The 23037-nt window shown below is 31.5% G+C and overlaps 2 protein-coding genes across 2 annotated transcripts; one reads left to right on the forward strand and one right to left on the reverse strand.

Annotated features, from left to right (window-relative positions):
- Positions 1-2113: 2113 nt before the first annotated feature.
- LOC129227850 (thioredoxin-like protein 4B) lies at positions 2114-11687 on the reverse strand. Its single transcript, XM_054862468.1, has 3 exons — positions 11455-11687; positions 9438-9589; positions 2114-2413 (listed from the first exon to the last, which is right to left on the reverse strand). The coding sequence occupies exons 1-3, from the start codon at positions 11581-11583 to the stop codon at positions 2248-2250; spliced, it is 447 nt and encodes a 148-aa protein (XP_054718443.1). The 5' UTR covers positions 11584-11687; the 3' UTR covers positions 2114-2247.
- Positions 11688-11894: 207 nt separating this feature from the next.
- LOC129227852 (ubiquitin-60S ribosomal protein L40) lies at positions 11895-21083 on the forward strand. The gene is made up of 4 exons (XM_054862470.1): positions 11895-12003; positions 12200-12310; positions 13762-13951; positions 20944-21083. The coding sequence occupies exons 2-4, from the start codon at positions 12208-12210 to the stop codon at positions 21035-21037; spliced, it is 387 nt and encodes a 128-aa protein (XP_054718445.1). The 5' UTR covers positions 11895-12003; positions 12200-12207; the 3' UTR covers positions 21038-21083.
- The last annotated feature ends 1954 nt before the right edge of the window (positions 21084-23037 follow it).

The raw sequence follows: 23037 nt of genomic DNA on the forward strand, positions 1-23037 counted from the left end.
TACTTTTGTTCAATAGGCTTTGTTATAGCATACTTATGAGGAAAAAGTCATTAATGGAAAGTTAAAAGATTGCTGTACAATTATAGCAAAACGCTTATTTATGGATAACACATAGCATCAAAAACAAATTTAAAAAACGAGATGATGTGTCTGTGCATCACATGATTTACTTTTGTACGAATTTAATGTTTCCCCATTATTGCAATTTTAATGTGGTTCTCTCTCTAACCCTCTAAATATCACCAACAATGGCCACATTGAAACCAGATGTAAAAAAAAATCACCAAATTTGTCTCCAAGTTGGCGACAAAACTAGGCGACCAAAAAACTGGCCATATATCGCCAAATTATAACACCACTTGAGTTTGCATCGAAATTAACAATGATTTCCCCCAAAAAAAGGTGAAAAGACCTCTTTAGAAACACCCGAACGCAACCAAAAAAAAGAGGTGCACAACTAGACCCCACTAGGAGTCTACATACCAAATTTCAACTTTCTAGGACATACCATTCTTGAGTTATGCGACATACATACGCACATACATACGTAAATACAGACGTCATGAGAAAACTCATTGTAATTATCTCGGGAAACTTCAAAATGGATATTTCGGGCGTCTATATGGTCTTAGGTGCATATGTACGCATGGTCAGGTCGAGAAAAAAAACTCAACATTCATTTGGGGGTGAGCAAAATGTAAATTAAGGCCGATTTTTGAATGAAAGTTTTTTTTGCGAATACAATACTTCCTTTTTGTAAAAGGAAGTAAAAAAAAAAGCTGAACTGACAGTACTGTGTTTCCGAAAAGTAATTGCCAAACGTTAAGAATTTTTAACTTTTAAAACTGAAAAAGAAAAAGGCTCTTTTTCTCCTGATTGAAAAAAAAATATCTAAGGGAAAAAGTTCCGGATTTCGGGTCTTTCGAATTTCGGAATTGGGGTCTCATACTGCAAATGTATTTTCAAACAGTATGAAATGGTGCACTACTTGTTTCTCCAACTTCCTACAAAGTCAATTATATTGAATAACCCTTAATTATGGTATGAAAGCAAAAGTAAGAAGAACATAAGCTTCTAAAGTCATGAGGATAAGATACAATTTTGCAGATAATATTTCACCCTTTTTAAGAAAATAAAGCAGGATTGAGTTTTGGACGTTTCAAAACAGGTTTAAGACAAAACAGGTGGCTTTTACTGTCTTAAACTCTCCAAATGTTTGCTAAAGCTAAAGGTGTGTAATATAATCAGTTCGTATTTACTGCAATATTAGTAATGCATGAATATATATATTAAAAAGTTTTAATTCGTGAATAATTAACATTTTTTCCCAAAAATGTTCATTTAAAAAATATTTTACTTAAAAAAATTGCCAATAACTCTATTACATAAAAGCTTCTTTATGTAACAGTTGGTAGCGTTATGAAAGTAAATTCACAACATCGTAAAAGACAACTAATTTCAGTTCCATTTATAATTCAAATGAATGTTATCAAATGTGTAACATTTAAGTGCAAAAAAAAAAAAAAAAAGCTTCACTTTTTTAAATGGTTTTTGCATATACTAAGTTTTACATGATGTTTTAACAAAAATTCTTTCTTAAATCATAGATTAAAAAACAATAAATAGATGATTAACAATATGCACTAATATTTTAATACTTGTGCAATTTCTTCCTTAAATTCATATTTTTAATATAATATATTTTGTAAGTACAAAAAATTGCCATTCATTGTATTTAAGTCAATAATGAAATTTTACTATTTCAATAAAGCTCATTCATATTATTTAGAATTAAATTAACTAACATTGGGAGAGCAGTAGCTTTGTATGGTTGAAAATCTCGAACAATATTTTGTCAGTAAACGTAATGTTGGGTTAAGTTACTATAAGTAAATCAGTTCAAAATAATTCAGATAAAAAAAACAAAAAAAAAAAAAAATTAAATTTTGTGAAGCCAAAAAATTTTGAAGAATGCATTTAAGTTATTTATACTGTTTCTCTTTGTCCTATTTGAAGAAAAACATTTAAGGAAATAATAAGGTTTTTTTTTTTTTTTAATTTTATTTAAGAAAAAAAAATTTTCTTCTAAATTTTATATACATACATATACAAACATAACATGTTTTATATTAAAAGTCATAGAAAATAAATAACTTTGTACAACTGAAATTTGTATTGGATTTATGTACATTAGAACTTATCAATATAAAGTTTGATTTTCAATTCCATAATGTTCATACAAAAAATTCAGTACCCCTTGAAGAGCAACTCAAAGTTAGTCACTCTTCTTGGATCAATTGGACATTTAACAATGTATTTCCCGTGCATAGCACCTCTATATACAACTTCCACAAGATCAATGAAGTCTTGTTTCGTTTGAAAAGGTCCAATAAATTTTGTGTTATCAGGAGTTCTGAAAACAAAAATTAAAATTAAAAAAAATGAAATTAAAAGGCAAAGGAAATCTGCATAATTATACAGATCATATGACGCAAACCTTTTTAACAATAAGAATCATTTCTTGTATTAGTTTTTTTTTTCTTTTTCTTTCTAATGAGCATTAAGACACAAACTTTTGACCTATAGCAGCGTTTCTTAATTTGTTTGATAAGTGGACCTTTTTGAAAACCGACTTTTTTTTCCTTTTTTTCCTTTTTTTTCCCGAACCCGTTTCTTCCTCAAGAAGTACAGTTTGAATGCAACATTCTAGGAATGGTTTTTTTTTCCAAATAAAAGTAAATTTTTTTGCTTAAAAAGAAATTTTTGACTTAAAAAACTTATTTGAAAATTAACACAAAATTTCTCTAAATATCTACAATTCATTTCAAGCAAGAATTCAAAACTTTAACTTTGTGATATGAGTGGTGCCTATTTTTACTACAACCAGATACAATCTTAATATTAGACTTTATGGGTGAAAGTTGCATTATGAGATCGGGTTCAGCGCAAAGCTGGTTGTGATAGTCCTTTTTTGTCAGCATATAAGTTAAAAACATACACTTAATTGCAAATGGTAAAAGTGCCAACAAGGAATTTTGTAACAATTGAGAACATTCATCATTTCAATTGCACTAGAATTTCACTGAACTGCATCAACTTAAATTTATGGTGCAAGGAAGGATCAAGCGGCACTTCAATAAAAGAAATCGTATTCCGGACACTACATAGTTGAAGCCCCTACATTGACAAAAAATGGATTATTTTTAATCTACTATTGACAACGCTTCACTCAAACTTTTTTTTAAAGTGATTCATTTGAACGTATTGAAAACAAGCTGATGTGTGCATCACATGACTTCCTTTTACTCTAATTTAATGTCATTTCCCCATTATTGGCAATTTTAATGTGATTCAAATGTTTACTCTCTAAATATCAAAAAAAAAAAAAAAATGTGGCCAAATTGAAACCAAATAAAAAAAAATATCAACAAATTTGTCGCCAAGTTGGCAACAAAACTTGGCGACCAAAAGACTGGCAATATATCGCCAAGTGTCCCAGAAATTATAACACCACTAAAGTTTTCATCGAAATTAACAATGATTTCTACCCAAAAAGGGGCAAAAGACCTCCTTAAGAACATCCGAATGCAACCAAAAGGGAAGGTGCACAACTAGGCCCCACTAGGAGTTTACGTACCAAATTTCAACTTTCTAGGACATACCGTTTTTGAGTTATGCGAGATACATACACACATACGCACATACATACTTACAGACATCACGAGAAAATCCGTTGTAATTAATTCAGGGGATGGATATTTCGGGTGTCTGTAGGTTCCTAGGCATATATCCACGTGTGGTCAGGTCGAAAAAAAAAACTCAACATTCATTCGGGGGTGAGAAAAATGGAAATTAAGGCCGATTTTTGAGTTAATTTTTTTTTTGTGAATACAATACTTTCTTTTTTGTAAAAGGAAGTAAAAAGAGAGTTTCATGGAACTCTTGAGTGAAATCTGTGGTACCCTGGGGTGCCAAGGAACACTATTTAAGAAACGCTAACCTATAGCATCCATTTTTTCATGTCGTACTACTACCAGCAGATGCTTTTATATTGGAAATTTTGATGCCCAGTTTTCCAGCAAGAAGGAGACACCTGGGCCCCCTTCATTGCAAAATTGCATGCGGGATTTAATTTTGCCATGAGCACTTAAAGCTAACAGAGTACTAAAGAGATCTTTTACATGCTACACAATCGTATGACATGGACGCTGTCAACTTTCTGCATCTTGAAAATCCATCGACTAAAGTCAGGATTGAACCTACACCTTTGGGCAAAAGCGACCAGCCTCCATCTACTACACCACTCTGTAGGTCTATTAATTAATATTATTCGCTACATTTTGTAGCAAATAATATTATATCCCCTTTTCTCCTCTCAAAAGTACAATCCCAAAGAGCTGATGTCTGGCATGGGTAAAATAAGTTCTAAAGTTTTATGCATAAAAATTATATTATTTAACCCATAATTTAGAGAGGGAAATGTTAAAAAGTTTAATATAAATCGAAATTAAAGAACTATATACACTAACAAATGATATTGGTCAACAAAATCAAAAATTAATTTTCTGTACATTTCTTACATCATAAGATTTTCCCTCTAAAGCAGCGTTTCTTAATTTCTTTGATTAGTGGAACCCTTTCTAATGCTCACTTTGTTTGTGGAACCCCTGGTGTTTCAATAGTTTGCAGTGGCATTGCCAGTATTCTGTTTCGGAGAATGACCAAGTTCTTACCTCAACGAGACTATCACAATAACTATTTGTCATTAAATCGCTAATTAAACACACATAATTATAAATCATTTTAATTATTGATGATTGATGATTAGTATTTCTTATTATAAAATACCAGTCCACTCCTCTATTTGTGATTCTGATAAATACTCAGAATTTTTAAATGGGATTAATAACCTCAGAGTTTATACATGAGTTATATGATTAAAATATCTTCTTAGTTAGAAAAAGAAATACTAATGTGCTTTACCTACAAGAGTGTTAATAATTCACTTAAATTTACGTAGAAAAAGTTTTTTAACCTTAAAATTAAAAATTTAAAAATCTCTTATTTTTTAACACTTTTTTTATTTATGTACAAATCAGAGTTTTTGATGTCACTGTGTGTTCCCTCAGACGGAACTAGATTCGCTGTATATGTAGGGGCCTTAAACAGAACTAAACCATTTAGACCTTCGTGACCAGTACTCCTCCTTAAATTGGTCATCACTCGTTAAATGCTTAAATTGTCCTTCAAACTGCTGCCATAGAAACTTTTCACTCCAGAGTCCCCCCGTACTTGCCACTATTTGTGGCTTAACCGATTGGATGGAACCCTAAAGACAGCTCTGATTTTTTAAGCCAGATCAGTAACCGAGCAATCCCTGGTCCAGCACCCACAGAAGTATTGTTTCACTTGGAGGACTTTGTGACCATGAGCACATTTAACGCCCTCCAGTCACCATTAATGAAAACGGCGGATCTTTGACCAGCGAGGATCGAACCCGGTGCTCTGATTTTTTGAGCCAGATCGGTAACCGAGCAATCCCTGGTCCAGCACCCACAGAAGTATTGTTTCACTTGGAGGACTTTGTGACCATGAGCATATTTAACGCCCTCGAGTCACCATTAATGAAAACGGCGGATCTTTGACCAGCGAGGATCGAACCGGGAACCCTCTGGTCAAGTCCGATGCCTTACCGATCAGGCCACCATGGCATTGCCATAGATACTGGGAGAGTGGCTAGTGTCTAGGGCAAAATATTTGAAGTTAGTGTCAAAAATCGTAATTCATGGTGATATTTGGCAATGTTGTAGGAGAGGGATTTGTGGAGCTTTCCTGAAATTTGTTCAACATTGAAGCCACTTTTAAACTCTTTTGGCGATATTAGGAAGTCAATAGCTTCTTCCGAAACTTTTTTAAAATGGAAGATTTTAAAACCCAATTTATTTTATGTTATCTTTGGAGACATTAGCTGAAAAATTGGCGTTTTGGGATTGATCTCGAAAAAATTTCGAAGTTAAAACCTAAAAGGCACCATTTCATGCTATTTTTGATAGTCAAAATTTGCATTATTTTAGGGGAGAAATAAAATTGTTCCCATAGTGGCTATTCCAGTTGGGTAATAATGCTTAGAATATATGCGAAGGTGACAGTAAATGTATCTTTGAAAAGGCGTTATTTTAGTCAATTCTTTAAGTGACAAATTTGAAAGATGTTAAAACAAAATATGCAAATCTCATGGAACCCCTGAGAGAGGGTTCCGCGGAACACAATTTAAGAAACGCTGCTCTAAAGCATAGGTTTTCAATCTTTCAGGTTCTGCGCCTCCCCACTCTCCTTGAATGTTGTTGTGATATCATGCCTCACCTCCCCCTCACTACCACCATATAAACTTTCCCCACCTCTGAGACTAAGAAATTAATAAGACAGTGAAACACTGCTCATATGTTTTTGAAGGGACTGCATAAAAAAGCGTATTAATGTAAATACATATAATAGGTATGGGTCATTCCAGTGAACATGGTACATTTTAGTTTTCAAAACTTTTTTTTTTTTTCAAAGTCATCTAATCCAACAAAAATTAAAGTAAAATAATGGCAAAAAGATTCAATTTATCTGAACTATAAAAATTAATTAGTTCAACTTGCTATTAATATCCAATTTTCTCAATTCTTTTATCAGAAATGTAAGATTTTGTCCACTCTGTTACACATTTAAAAACAACAACAAATTCAAAATTTAATTATTTTTTGAATTTCTTTTTTTTTAATATAAACAAATGGAACATATCTTTCATACAATGCTTAAAATGTCATTGTAAAAGGTACATTTAAGTTTTATTGCTAATTATCTTACTCAAAAATAAAAAAACCTTAAAAAATCAATTGCAAAAGTTAGGTTGTTATATGAAACAAACTTGAAAAAAGATTGAAGTTGGATTATTCTAGTTAGTAATTGTGTAGTTCTGTGCAAATTAACCTTTAAATTAAATATTAAAAAAAAAAATTACAATCAAATCAGTTAAAATATTCCTGTAAAAGAGTGGACATACCTGTAACAGAGTGGACACTATTATAGAAGATAGGAGTAATCTCTATGTTTAAGCAGAGAAAATAGATATACGTTTCATTTTTTAAAATTTTGTATTTAATTCAATTTTTCTATAAATTTGTTAAGCTAAGCCTTTTTGAAAAACATCAATAGCATGTGGGATTTGTTTACAATTTCCATAAATATTGTCCACTCTGTTACACAAGAAGTGTAACAGAGTGGACATAAACAGAGTGGACAAATAAGTAGTTAAAAATTTTTTCTAAACCTAAACATAAAGTAAGTTAAAATAGTAATACAAAAGCAAAGAGTAACTCTAAAATTACTACTTTCTATGTAATTTAGATTTTTTTTTTAAATTTTAATTAGTAAAATTAATGTAACATAGTGGACATTTTGTTACTCAAATTTACTGTCAGAGACAAAGAATGAATCTTACCTTGCTTGTTGACTGTAGAATTCACTAGGGTTAGCTAAACATGGAGTTTTTACCATCTGGCCATCTCAAAAGTATTGCTAGTTTTTTTGTAAAAATATTTTTTTATTCTTTAATGACTAACAGAGTGGACATTTCAAAATTTGTGAACTGTAGGGACAATTGTAAACTCCCTACATCTTCATTTAAAACAATATTTTTCTTTAAAAAATTTATTGTTTAAATTGTTACAATAAAGGTGTTGCAATATAATTGGAAATTATTTTTGTTATTGCATCTAAGCAACTACTTAAATCACTTTTTAACAGTCACTGTTTTGAGGCTGGGACATCAAGACTTTTCCTTTTGACTAACATATATATATTTTTTTTTTTTTTTGAATTCCTAAATCAAAATATTAAAAACAACAAACACCTCATGATACAAAATTGCATGAAGAATAAAGAAAAAATATGATTAATTCATATTAACTATCAAATTTTCTTTAAAAATTACAAAAGTGCCGGACATGAAATGTACCATTTTCGTCGGAATGACCCGTATACGTTAATGTGTGTCAGACTCTGCAGGGACCAATTTAAAAAAATGTATGATTAATAAAAACATACACTATATACAGTAAAGCACTGTTTATGTGTTTTTGAAGGGACTATGAAAAGAGCGTATATAAATGAAAAAACGTATAGTAGGAATGCGTTAATGTGTATTAGAATCTGCAGGGACCAATTTGAAAAACGTATAAAAGCGAAACGTATAAACGGTGCTTCACTGTAATGTAAAAATTGGGCAAAAAAAGTATAATTAGAATATTATATTTTCCGTCATTATGTTGAAGATGGTAAGCAATATGTCAGTCTAGTTGCCGTGCCCCCTCCTCCCATAAAACTTACCCTACTTCAGATTTCCAGTCAGGACACGCATAGCGCCGGGTCACTAGTTTTTGACAGTGCTGACATAGCTTCTTGTCGGCCCAGTAAATATGCTCAGATATCATAAAAAGAAAAAGAAAAAACAATCAAATTTCTTGTAGGGGCCAATCCAAATGGAACTTTATGTTGAAATTTGAGTGCTCAATATTTCGTTTAGGCTATACTTCCTATTCATTGCACAAGGAAGTAAAAAGAGCATTTTCTCGTGTCGTCCGAGCAGTGTAAAACATTAAGAGCTAAGAATTTTCAGTACAGTCTGAGTTTTTAATAATCCAAGGCTTATGCGCCTCATTTACCTCAGATTTTCCAGTCTCTACTACAGAAAAATTCAAATCATTTTATAGTATTTAATGAAAATTTGTACAACCATTGCATAACTTTTCCCCTGTTAACTTTTTATCTCTTCAATCTCACGAAAAATCTTAAACTGGGGTTCTATACAATTTTTGGCATAAATTTGCAATGGTTAGAAATGGATATGCTGAATACCTATTGCAAAATTTAAAAATATTTTGAAAGTTGTCTGAAATTCACACACACACAAAAAAAAAAAAAAACATAGAATGAGACATTAAGGCAAAATGAATTTAAAAAAAGAAAAATTAATTTGAATTTTGACATCTTGAATTCAAATTATGTGTTTCGCAATCACAAGTGTGTGTATGTAGGCGTGTGTGTTTGTGTGTGGGAGTATGTGTGTTTGTGTGTAGGGGTATGTGTATGTGTGTGTGGGGGGGGGTATGTGTGTAGGCATATGTGTTTGTGTCAGTGTGCAGGTATGAATGTGTGGGTAGTTGTGTGTATGTGTGTGTGTAGCTGCGTATGTATGCGCGTGTGTGTAGGACATGGATGCAACCTGTTGACGGCTTTCGCTATAGGAGCAGCATTGTGAGGAGCCGGTCCACGGTGACAGGGTGCTGAGGGTGGCGGTGGGAAAATAAAATGATAGGACATCAAAACAGTCAAATGAGAACAATAAGCAATCGTGATTGCTCAAAAAAAACTTATTTTCAACAAGTTCTTACCCTGAATCAACTTTAATGTGTTGACTGTTGAAGAAAAACACTGTTGAAGGAATATGGGTCACATCGAAGTAATCTTTATAAACTGGTGCATCATCAATATTGATTGTATAGATCACTGCCATTTGACTGAGTAAACTTTCTGTTCTAGACATCTATATATTTAAAAAAAAAATGTTTATTTTAAGGAATGACAAAAATTTTCTTATTACATTAATATCGTTACTAGTGACTTAGAAATCTGCTTATACTGTAACTAGTAACGATTGCTTTGCGATAGTTAAAATTCTTTTTCATATGGGAGACGTTGCAGCAGGACTTTCGGTTAAAAAACTAACTACCCTGCACATAAGAAAAAAAAACTTTCAGTTAAAAAAAAAAAAAACTTTTTACTAGACCTAGACCCATTGACAATATTTAAGATATTTATGTAAAAGCAGAGCGAAGAAAGAGGAGATCCAAGTAAAAAGTTAGGGGCCCTGAAGAAAGTTGCATAGGGGCCCATAAATCCTGTCAATGGCCCTGCAGCTCAGTGGGCATTACATATATCAAGTTGCAATAAATGTACGTATATTGTGGCACTAAGTATCTTAACATTTTCTTTTTACATATTTCTTTCAACAAAACGGTTCAAACACTTGATAGTTTACATGAAATACACCGCCATATAATTTACCATATGGCCGCCATATTATACCTACCATATAATTTACTGATTATACTTGATAGTTTACCAAAATTTTTTAACTTTTCAATTTACAAAGTTTGAACAGGACAATGTCTGTCGGATCCTCTAGTATTAAATACATTTCAAAATAATTTTTAAAACCTCTCCATTTTAATGATAGTGCTCTGGAGTAACACCGCAGATAAAATTAAAAAGTAAAGTAAAATATTGTTTAACTTACAGATTATTTTTGAGGGAAACAAACTTTAGGCAAAAAATACTTCTGTGTATACTCATAATTTAAAATTATAAATTATTGCTAAATTTTTGAGCTTTTATGTTCCAAGGATTATTTAAATGAGCTTTTATGTGTGCAATACTTGCATAAAATATTTTATTGATTTACAGTGAAGCACCATTTATGCCTTTCTCTTTTTTACGTTTTAATCAATTAGTTTTAATCAATTATGCGTACTTTAATTTGGTCTCTGAAGAGTTTGATACATAATAACGTAAACGGTGCTACACTGCATATCATGCTTGTTTGATTTTAACAAACAAAACAGAGTTTACATGAAATACACCGCCAGCTCAGTCATTTCCAGCCGAGGACTGCAGTTTCGTGCTTATTAGCACTCATCAGCCCGGCATAGGAAAGTGACTGAGCTGGAGATGGAAAAACCTCTTAAGGAAGCCAAGAGTGCCAAACAAACTGGTAGCTAATATAGAATTAGCGCAGACCAGACTAGTGACTGAAGCAATGGTTCGGTTCAACTCGAGAATTGCAGGCAAGGCATGGTATATTCAGTAAATTACCGCCCAATAGCCAGGGCTAAAGCAGAAATACATGAAATACACCGCCAGCTCAGTCATTTCCAGCCTAATGATATATTAGCTACCAGTTTGTTTGGCACTCTTGGCTTCCTTAAGAGGTTTTCCATCTCCAGCTCAGTCACTTTCCTATGCCAGGCTGATGAGTGCTAATAAGCACGAAACTGCAGTCCTCGGTTGGAAATGACTGAGCTGGCGGTGTATTTCATGTATTTCTGCTTTAGCCCTGGCTAATGGGCGGTAATTTACTGAATAAAACAGAGTTTAGTTGTGTTACTTTTTTTTTTTTAATAAATCATTATTGCTCCAGATCACTTGCATTATTAGTTTTTCATTTTGTCAAAATGAGATTTTTCACTGGGGGGTGGGAGAATGTGTTACAGCAAACTAAACAATCTGATCTAAATTCTTATTTGATTCTTGGTCCACTCGGCTCCAAATATTTTCAATGCGGCCGATGATTAAAAATAATTGGAGACTAACGCTGTAAAGAAGCAGAGAATAAAATTTGGAAAAACCTACTATATCATCTGTTTGCATGCAACCTATTTCATCATCTCTGCCGAACCGCAAAACTAAAACCTTTTCTTCTGTGGTTCGTATAACATGATCAATCTCTTGTTTAGTATTTAATTTCCGTAAAAGAGTCATGGCTTGAAATTCAAAAAAAAGGAGGAAAATATGTTATGATATTTTATTTAATATTAAATTAGTCGAAAATATAGTAGAACTTCGATTTCATTGGTAAAATGTAAACAAAAACATTGCCTTAAAACCTTGTTGCCATTTACATGAATTTATTTGATCATATTTAAATAAAGGAAATTATTTAAATAAAAATTGTACAAAAATTAAAATGTTATGTATGAGTAACTTTTTAATAATTTTCGTATATTTATGACTAGTTTTAAATGATTTCTAAAAAACAATCACTTTTTAAAATAAATGATGTGTGTCTTTTCATAGCCGTGTCCGTAATTGTAACTGAAAATTCTTGAATCGTGCTGCTGCGATCAGAATTCGTAGTTTGTCTTTTGCCACGAGGTTTTGCGTATTGAAGGACAAAAAACTGTAAGTTATTGTGAAAATATTATATAATTTTGATGTATTTTTGTAAATTCTCCTGGTGCATTTCTTATTATGTTTGAAAAAATCCGAAATGCAAGCAAACTTACTTTTCCGAGCATATTCTAAGCCTAACATACATTTAAGTTTTCATAGGTGTTTTGAAGAATCTTTTACTTACAATATATGTTTGCCCTTTCAGTTTGAAATATGCAGATCTTTGTGAAGACCCTTACGGGAAAGACGATAACTTTAGAAGTTGAACCTTCTGATACAATCGAAAATGTCAAGGCAAAAATTCAAGATAAGGAAGGTAATTTCTTGGACCTGATGGTTTAAGTATTTATTGGCAGCATTGTATTCTGATAAGTTATTACTATTTCAAAAGTAGTTCCTTTTGTACTCTCTGATCTTGCTATTCAAGGTGTCTTTTTAATAGGGTGTTATGTCCGAAGAATTGCGATCTAATAGTCAACAAAAGTAGCAATATTGTTGCATTTAAACAATAAATTTCAAATTTACAAGCATTTTTCTTTTTTTATTTTACATCGAAGAATTTTTGACGAGTTGATGTTATATGTATGATGGTAATGGCAACCTAACTAGGTATTAATGTTCCTGTGGGCCAGATTTTTCCAAAAGGTTCAAACAAAGTTGAACTATATGCTTTTTGAGTAAAATTTTCATAATTTACTTTTTTTATTGATTCTTATCACATTAAGTTTAGCAGCTTTAATTAAATAGTCAAATTATATCTTTGAGGAACAGAGTTCTCGCTATGGTCGCATTTTTCGCAAAATGCGAAAATACTATCCAAATTATGATGATAAAGCAAGTCAGTTTCGCATTTTGGCTCAAATAAAAATAAATGGTGCACAATCTGAGAGAGGAAACTAACTAATATTACGATATTCAACTTAATCTTATAAGAAATTATTTATCATTTTATTTATAATTATTTAGTGGTTGATCAAGTATAGTTGCTGTGGATCTTGTATTGTCAACCTTGTCTTATCAAATTATTTGGGGGAGGGGGGGGGGAGTAATCTTCTGGCGGTTTCTTATTAGTTCAAGTCCTCCGCATAATAAAAGTTTGTCTCATACGTTAATTTATATTTGTTTTCTGTTGTGAATAATGATGCAGATTATTTTGTAAAATTCTTTCTTGAATAAAATTATTAAATTTTTCTGAAAATTTGATCAAGGAAGTTTCACGTGACTTAGCAAGATGAGCGGAGATTTTGCACTCTCATCAGTAATTACTGCCGTGATCGCCTTTTTGCCGACATTTTGTTGCATTTTTCAATCTGATTTAAAAAGTCTTACAATTGCTTATGAATTGTGCTCTAAAGATTGAAATAAAGTTGCTAAGAATTTACGGCTAGGGAAGAAAACTGATAAGAGAGTCGAATTTTATTGAAAATTGACTAAGTAGTGCTCAAATGCTGTAAAAGGAATGATGTGTGATGCCAAACTTTTGCAATAATTAAAAATTGAATACAATGAAAAATAATCTATTGAATTCTAAAGAGTTATATTATGTTGTTTGAAAATTAATTTTTGACTAATTTACCTATAAGAAACTTTGCTGATCTACTTTTTACTTCTTTTAATCTTTCAGAGCATTATTTCAATTGAAAACACAGTTAATAGATCAAATTGAACAACAATCAATATTTTAGTTTTTATTTTAAAAAAAATGTTTGAATCTAGTATTGGCTTCAACTTTTAAAAATAAATGCATATATACATTCTATATTCCAGGTATCCCTCCTGATCAACAACGTCTGATTTTTGCTGGCAAACAATTGGAAGATGGACGTACTCTTTCAGATTATAATATTCAAAAGGAGTCGACTTTGCATTTAGTGTTGCGTCTCCGTGGTGGTGTTATTGAACCCAGTCTTCGAATTTTGGCTCAGAAATACAACTGCGATAAGATGATTTGCCGAAAGTATGAATAAGTTAATGTCTTTATTGCTGCGAAATGCTTTAGTAACGGCTTCACACTGACCTCGGCCGCAAAAAAAGTTGTCCCTGTCTTTTCTCTTGAGCACCTTAATATCATGTGAAAAAATCCTGATCTGCTAATTAGAGTAATTCTAAATGACTTCAGTAAATAAGCCATCACTAAGTATATTGCCGTTTGTGCCCCACCTAAAATTCTCTTTGATCTTTACTTCTGAAAAAAGTGACTTACTTGCAACTTGCACTACTAGAGTGGCTGAAGAACGGAAAAATTAGGCAATTTTTTTTTTTTTGGAAATTTTTATCCTTTGAATAAATAGAGGGAAAATCTTCCATTTGGGCAACATTTAACAAAAATTCTTTTTTTTTTTTCAATATTTTCTGAATTTTCAACTAACCCTGTCTTTAGATTATTGAATGATAACTGAAACAACCTGTTATTTACATCAAAAACTTTTGAATCTATTTCACATTTTTTGTCCCAGGAATGATAGTTTTCCTGATTTTAAGAAATGCGCTTTTTAAGGTTTTCTGTTAGATTGATTCAAATCCATTGAGAAATCGCAATCAAAAATGTAAAGAGGTGGGAGAGTAACTATTAAACAGGTTTTTTGTAGTTTAAAAAGTAGTTTTTCATTTTTAACTCATAATTGAAAAAGGAATATGTAATAGAAACATGTCGGTGTCGGAAAGTTTTGTGGCCAAAAATGGCACATTGACTATGAGATTACTATCCTTTTGTATCCTGTAAGCAGGAATGCCCAGATTGAATTCAATGGTTTTTTTTTTTTTTAAGACATAATTTCACTCACTTGGGTTTTTAAAACAATAAGTTTTAAATAAGATCAATTACATTAAATACTTTCACAAATTTTTTGAACTTGAATAGCCTTTATAAATCCATTGAACTTTTATTTTCAGTCAAATTTGAATACACCAATGTACTTACTTTCTTAAGTCTTAGCAGAATAGAAAAAAAGAAATATTTCAAAGATTTTAAATGAACATTTCGTTTTTTACTGTAAAAGAAAATACCCCCTCCTCTTCTGATGTGAAGTAATCAATAATCGTTTTCTGTAACTAAACTGTGTAAACACCCTTTAAATCCTTTGCAATTTAAAACTTTGCATCAAAATTACATTAACTGTAGCTTTCAAATGTAAAATAGTTCAACTCCATTGTTTATCGCCAAACAACTTTTGAATTAAAAAGAAAAATAACATACTCGCAATGTGAATTCAATGTAAGGTAGTAACTGGAACATATGATTGAGAGCTTCAATTTTCTTTTTCAGCAATTTTGTGGCAATTTAGTAAGCTCTCCATGTATACCTTAATCATGTGAGTAACTTCCAACCTTCTTCTGTTAGTCTTCAAGTAGTGACAGCTACCCGTTCGGCACTAAACATTTTAAGTGAAAGTGAAACTGCTATCAAAGCAGGTATTATCCCCCAATTTTCCTTTATATTGTCTGCCTCTTCTTAATCTTGAAACACACCCTAAGTTCATACTTGTTAGCTCTCCAGGGGGTAAAAAATATTCTCGAATGCACTGAGCTATTGTTGGTATCTTTTCATTTGGGTATTACCTCTCCCCCCACCCCCTCCCCATTATTGCCTTTTTTCAAATTGGTTCTTCATTCATCGCTTAAATAATTTTAACAATCAAAATTTGTCCCACTATTTCTGACCCTTCTATTTAGTTTCTCCTAGAATATCGATAAAGCAAGTTATTTCATGCTGTAAATAAGTTAAGCTTTTTCTTGTTCATGCAAGAAAAATTTCCGTAGTACATATCCTGCTTGGCATTCCGAGTTGTCTGATAAACTGAATATTGCTTTTATTTGTAGCCCATTAAAAGCTAAATATAACAAACATAAAAAGAAAAGCACTATCAATTCATTAAAAGATGGACATTGTAAGTGAGTTGCAAAGCAATTCTGTTAAATTTGTATATGCATTTTTTATTTTTTCCCATTTTACTTAATGATTGTTGCAAATGACGGTTAATATGAACACATTCCTGAATTTTTGGCATTTCGTCAGGGTTCAAAAATATTATGATACAATGAAGCATTGTTTATACGTTTCTCTTTTATATGTTTTTATCAATTATAAGTTTTAAAAATTGTTCCCTGCAAAGTCTAATACACATTAACCTATACCTATTATACGTTTTTTCGTTTGTACGCTTTTTTCATACAGTCCCTTCAAAAACGTATAAACGGTGCTTCAGTATATTTTGATTTTTTATCGGATATTTTGATATATATCTGATATTTTCATTCACAGCACAAACTAAAGTCTTTAAAATAGTACATGCATCTTCAAATCACTCTTTAATTATTATTACAATATATAGATTTAAAATTAAGGTTTCTTTCATTTATATCTAATATTTTATTTTACATTTTTATCAATTTTAATAGAGTTTGTTTAACATTAGCTGTGTTACTCATTTTACTTCTGTTAGCTACTTTTACACAGTTATGATTCTGAAATAAACAATGCATTAGTTGGTGCATAATCATGAGACATTTTCTTTTTTTTCAGACCAAAGTTTAATATTTTATCAGGTACTTTTAATATGAATTAAAATTGTTTCATAGCTAATAATTGTATGAATATGAAATAAAAGAGAATATCATATTATTTTGTTACATTAATGATGCATCAATACATCATAAAAATATACTACATAACTTTTTAGTTATTTTTTTAATAATGAATCAACAATATTACTATGATTAATGTCATTTTTATATTGGAAAATACTGTAGTTGAAAAAAAATAAATATCTGATATATATCAGCGAACCCTGCGTTTCGTATTAATGAAGTTCAACTGTATTATTAACAGAATAATGAATACAAGGATAACAAATCCAAGGTTCTTAGTGTTTTTTTTTTTTTTTTTTTTTAACTTTTACATTTCAAAATAGCATTTCTATCGAAACTTCATCTTAACCCATTAATGCCTAGCGATGGTCCAAAAAATATGTCAATTTCCCTAAATAGGCATTTCAACCAAATATTTGTAAATGTTTTCCTTATTGTTTCAATTCGTTAGTCATAGAAAATAGCACATAAAAGTGTTCTATAACCATTTACTATGATCAACTTTAAGAACTACGTGAATCAGTGTCCTGAACAAAAGTATAAGTTTTTGGATTTATTAACAAGAAATCAATCTTTTAACACAAGTGATACTTTGATCAATGTTTTAGTTTACTTTTTTTTTTGCAATTTTGCAGATTTCAAAATTTTTATGGATTTTATAGCAATCCAAGGACAGTCCCTAAAAAGGGACGATAGGCACTAAGAGGTGAACCGTTTCACTACTAAACTAAGGAAGTATTATTTTGGGGGGAGGGGGTGTACTTTTTACTACAATTTTGAAAGATACTCAAGTTTTAAAAAGAAACTATTTCAAAAATGCAATTCTTTAAACAGTGAAATTTATACTTATCGGCTTTAATTACTTTTTATTTTTTCATTGATATGTCTTTCTAATTATTTATTCTGACTGATGAAGAAGCCTTAGCATTTCTGGAATAGCTCTCTGGTGATTCAAAGATTGTCAATTGATTATTTTTCAGATAAAGGTTTTAATGTTACTGGAAAGGTAAAAGGCCCTCTAGTAAAGGTTAAAAGATTGGTCACATATTGAAAACAAAGTAATTGAAATTGACCGACCAAATGTGGTTGCCCAATATAATCATTGCAGGAGAGGAACAGATTGCATGGATGAGAATTCCGCAAATTACCATTGTTCTATCCGATCTAAAAAATGGTGTCTTTAGAAATTGCTGTACAGAATGCATGGCAGTTGTATCGAGACTGTCCTTCACCAATTAATAAACCCATTGCAACTTCTGCGATTCCGAAGAGAGATCTTCGGCTTACTTTAAAAAATTTACTGTTGACCGCAATTTGAAACCTGGACAACCTGTTGGTAATCCAGGGAAATTTTAGTTCTACAGTATTGAATTTAGTTAGAAAGTCATTATGTTGATGAAAATACAACTCGTGTAAAATGTGCTCATTGTGGCAAGAAAAATCAATCGAAAATGCATCAGATGCAATGTAGGTTTACACAATAAATGGTTTGCTTCATGATCATATCTCATACATGTTTAATATGCTAAAGTAAATCTTTTGAAATTAAAACTCCACTTTAAAAACCTATAGCATCATATGCTGTTCTCAGGTTAATCAAGAATTAGAAATAAATTCTCAATAAAGCAAATCTATTTTCAACTGTTGCATTGCCATGTGTCATGGATCGCCTTTCTGGACATTATTCAACTTCAAAACATGCTGAAATTTGTCTGAACTATTTTTTTATTATTTATTTATTTAGATAAGGAATGAAGCTGTTTGATTTTTAAATAGTCCTTGGAATAATTCTCAAATACAAAATAGTGTTACTTTCATCATTTTTACAATTTAAAAAAAATAAGATCATTACAGAGTTGCCAACTTCTTCGCATTTTGCGGAGTTGCTCCGCAAAAAAAGTTATCTTTGCACCTCATTTCCTGACTGAGCGTTTTCTATCATGACATAGTATTTAAAGCTGTTTTTTACTGTTATGATACTGCTTAAATAGCACAGTAAAACCCCTCCTAACAGACACCCCACAAAAGTGTGGTCACCCCTCGTACGCAGGCAATTTTTAATTCCTTGATCCCAATGCAAATAACATTATTAAACCCGTCCTGCGGACACCCCTCCGTTGTGGACAAAAAAAAATTCCCATTTGTGTCTGCAATAGAGAGGTTTTATTGTAGTTATCAAAGCTCAAAAACTATTTTAAATAAGTGGTTTTAATTTTTTATTGAATTTTATGCAAAATATCGAGCTACCTGCAAAATTTCTAACTGCTCCTCAAAATTGCCAAGGATGCTCCTCAAATTGTTTTCTCCAAGGTTGGCAACCCTGTCATTACATTTTGCTCATACAACCAAAACAAACAACAAACCAACCAAAACCAAGATTTAATTTTACTTATTTCCTTCCTTTTTATTTTTACTCTAAGCATCAGTGCTACATATCAGCCAGCACCAGCTTCTTATTTTAGATGAAAACAAGTTGAGGGAAACTGCTCTGCGGAGGGGGGTCAAATATCCCACTCTGAACAGCCACCAGCTTCCTTTTGTAAATGATTGATTTAGATTCTCTTTTTTGTCAAATAAATATATATAGGGGTGAAAGTTTTCAGTTGGACAGATTTCTGCCTTTTTGAGAAAAAAAAATTGAAACTGAGCAAGATGAAACAGATGCAAGTTAAGTAATTAATAGTCGGTGATTAAGTTAAACGGGAAGTGAATTCAGAACTACTATTCATCACTTATGATAAAATAATTTTAGCATTTGCACATTTGCTGTTAAAAAATTTATCCTTTTTTTATAGCTGATAGCTGTCCTTGTTGAAGATACCAAAAATTAGTCAAATCATTCATTCAACCATTAATTTGGGTTAGGATGTGATTTTTGTAGTTGTTTCATCAGTCTTTTAAACAGTGATGTTAATTAAATAAATTGAAAGTTTTTTTTTTTTTCTGAATAAGTTTTACTTGTGTGTGTGCATTCATACAAATGTGAGTACATATGTGCACAATTAAATGGACTTCATTAAACCAGATTATTTTCTTTGATTGATGTTATTGATATAATTCTGTCCTGAATATAAAAAGTTAGTTTTAATGAGAAAGGTGGTGAATAATACTGGATGTATAGAGACATTAAAATCTAAGCTTCCTGTGTTTACTTAAGATACTGATTTCCTGCCGGGAGCAGAACATAGAAAATTATTTTATGCTAGAAAATTTCAATTTTTTTCCAGTTGGAAATACAGTGAGCACCGTTTATAAGTTTCTCTTTTGTATGTTCTTATCAATTATAAATTCTTTAAATTGGTCCCTGCATAGTCTAATGCATATTAACGAATACCTATTATGTTTTTTCATTTGTACCTTTTTTCATACAGTCCCTTCAAAAATGTATAAACGATGCTTCACTGTAAATCCCTTTTAAATGTGTGTCCCCATCACAGCTATGAATCTGGAATTTCACAGACAGAAAAATTCAAGATGTTTTTATAAAAGTTATAAAAATAGGCAATTGGAACAAAGTCAACGAGTGAGCATATTATTTTGCATTTGATACTGTTCAACATTTTTCAGTATGATGCTTTCTTTGATTGACGCTTGAAAGCGCGAGAGGGCAATTTCTCAGAAGTAGATAAATTATCCGTTATTCAAATGCTATTACTTTCCAAAGTTGTAGCACTGTTTGAATTCAGATATGGCGGTTATGCTATTCATCTATGGGTGTGCATATGGCAATGCTAGAGAAACAGTAAGAGTTTAACATATGCGTTTTCTGATCAAGGCACTACCCAATCAGAGAATATTTTTAACGTTTACACACACACAAATATTGGAGACAGGTTCTTTTCTCTGACAAGATACAGATCGACCACAGACCACGAGAATGACATTGAGTTGAGGCAATCCTGGAGGCAGTGGACAACCAGCCTGAACGAAGCACGAGATCAATAGCTGGGGAGAAAGTGTTCCGCCGTTGCATGGTATACCGTGTTCTGCCAGAATATGCAGAACTTTTAGGTTAGGAAAGATTACTCTTACTATCTCCAGCGGAGCCAGACCTTACAGATAACAGATTTCCCACAATGTCCAACTGTTGCAAAAAGTTTAATTGTTGGTCATATTGTTTTTCTTAGTTTTGTATTCTCCATTTTTGTGAAGTGTGCACTCTCTCGTGGTCCACAGTTTGCTTTTGAACCCCAAAATTGTTTGTTTTGGCAAGGTCTATCCCCCCTTATAGTATGGACCATTAGTTTTGCCACACCCTGATATATATAAAATTAAATTTGGATAGTCTGACTAATTTTTTTGAATTTTTATAAAATGTCTGTACAATACGAAAACATGTTCTTAACTTTTGTTCCATTGCAGGTGCTATGCTCGCCTTCATCCCAAAGCTACTAACTGTCGCAAACGAAAATGTGGCCACTGTAACAACTTGAGACCCAAGAAGAAGCTTAAATAAACTGTTGTACTGATTTATGTAATTTCTTGATGCTACATACGATTAAATAAAGAAATAAAATTAAACCTGTGTCTTTATTTGTCTAATAATATCAAACATTTTCAGTTATTGAAATGCATTTAATAAAACATTAGGAAAACTTGGAAAGCATGTATCACATTTCAAGTTATCTCAATTCTACAATAAAAAAAAATTCGATTATAAAGCAAATGTACCAACATTTGCTGGTGAATTTTATCTAGAATAAACTACAGCAGTATTTTTAATGATATTAGTGGCGAGTTGAGCACTTTGAGACTTGCTCGCGGAAGGAGAACGGTAGGAATGTCGCAGAAATCAGCCTCGGCTTTAAGGTCACGTGTCACGAAATGCATTATGGGGAACTTCTGGTTAGCAAGATGGCGGTGGTTCCTCAACCAGTGTTCAATGGTTCTGTTCCAAATTTAAGATTGGATTCACCAGACAAATATTTTGAAGATGAAAAAATCGGGACTGCTTATGGAAGAAGTGGGTATTGATAAGGATTTCGCTTTGTATTTTAATGCATTTGTGTGCTAAGATGTGAAAATTAAAGTGCTACATTCGTGGATACGTACAGCTTTGCAGTTGTACCGTCAATGTATACATTTACAAATGCAGAACATATCACTTTGCACAAATTAGTCTAAGAAATTAACTTGTTTTGCAAAATATTAAAATCTGATATTACGAAGCATTTATTCCAGCATTTGAAAAGAGAAATGTGTGTAGTTTGGCGGTAGCTCAATGACAAACGCAAGTTAAAATATATGCATCATCTGAACATACAATGGATTTCTTTTTTATGCTTTCTTACTCTATCGCAGATTTTTTTTTTCCCAATTTCGATCTTTCTTATATTTATGCAGCATTAAACTGACTGTGCCCAACACGCTTCTAATTTCCTGCACAGTGCTGAAGCATTTTTTATGAAAGTTCTTGAACATAATAGACCAGATGGGATGTATATAAGTAAATTTAATACACTTGATTATACTGGAATTGTAAATTAAGTGCATGTGCTTTTTTTGAATCATATCTGATACAAATTTATAAAAATCGGAACATTCACGTGTAAGAGTTATTTCTCAGCAGCTTAGAAACATAAAAAAATTGACGATGAAAGATCGTCAAAGAATTGAAATAGCGTAACGCAGTTTGATCATAAGGCTATCGATAGAATAATAATTTTTATAGCAGCAAATATGAATATGGATTGTAAAAAGGATTTGGTTAGTTACACTATTTTGTAGTAGTATATATATATATATATATTTTAAATATGTGCATGTGTGCTTTCTCTAAGTTTATTGCAAGTTGAACGGCTATTTAAACGATAAATGTACAAGCCTTTTCCCCTTTTTGGGACAAAAATGCATTTTTATTTGTTGATTTTTGAAAAACATTGAATTCTATACTTCAAATGTAGCTTTTTTTATATTTTTTTTAATCTGTACAACTGCATTTTATATTTAAAAAAAGATCATTTAAGTATTTTTATCGGATATTTCTTCGTAAAACGTACATCTATTTTTTTTAAATTTTCGTATGATAAAGTATTATTGTTGAATTAGTCCAGCTTAAAATAAGACTGCATTGTAGATGATTTTATAAAAGATTGACTACTCCTAGTATCTTAAAATGTTTTTTATTTAAATTATAAATTAGATTTCCACCAGAAAAAAACAAGTTCATATTATAATTTGATGAAGTTCTTTTTCTAAAATTTTGAAATAATTGTGATTCTGCATTCCTAGCAATACCTTTTAAAAACAAAGTCTCTTTTTCAAAACTAAAAAATATCTTGAAACTTGGGAACTAGTTTGGGAGTATTTTGGGAAATTATCCCATTCTTCCAAAGATTCAGGGCACAATTGAAATTCTGGATTCCTGTCCTAGTGAAAATCCTTTTACAAAGGTTGCGACAGGACTAAAGATAGAAACTTTGTGCGCTATACAATATTTAATAACTGCAATTTTTA

The sequence above is a fragment of the Uloborus diversus genome, chromosome 8, assembly GCF_026930045.1.
Source record: "Uloborus diversus isolate 005 chromosome 8, Udiv.v.3.1, whole genome shotgun sequence".
Taxonomy (NCBI): Eukaryota; Metazoa; Arthropoda; class Arachnida; order Araneae; family Uloboridae; genus Uloborus; species Uloborus diversus.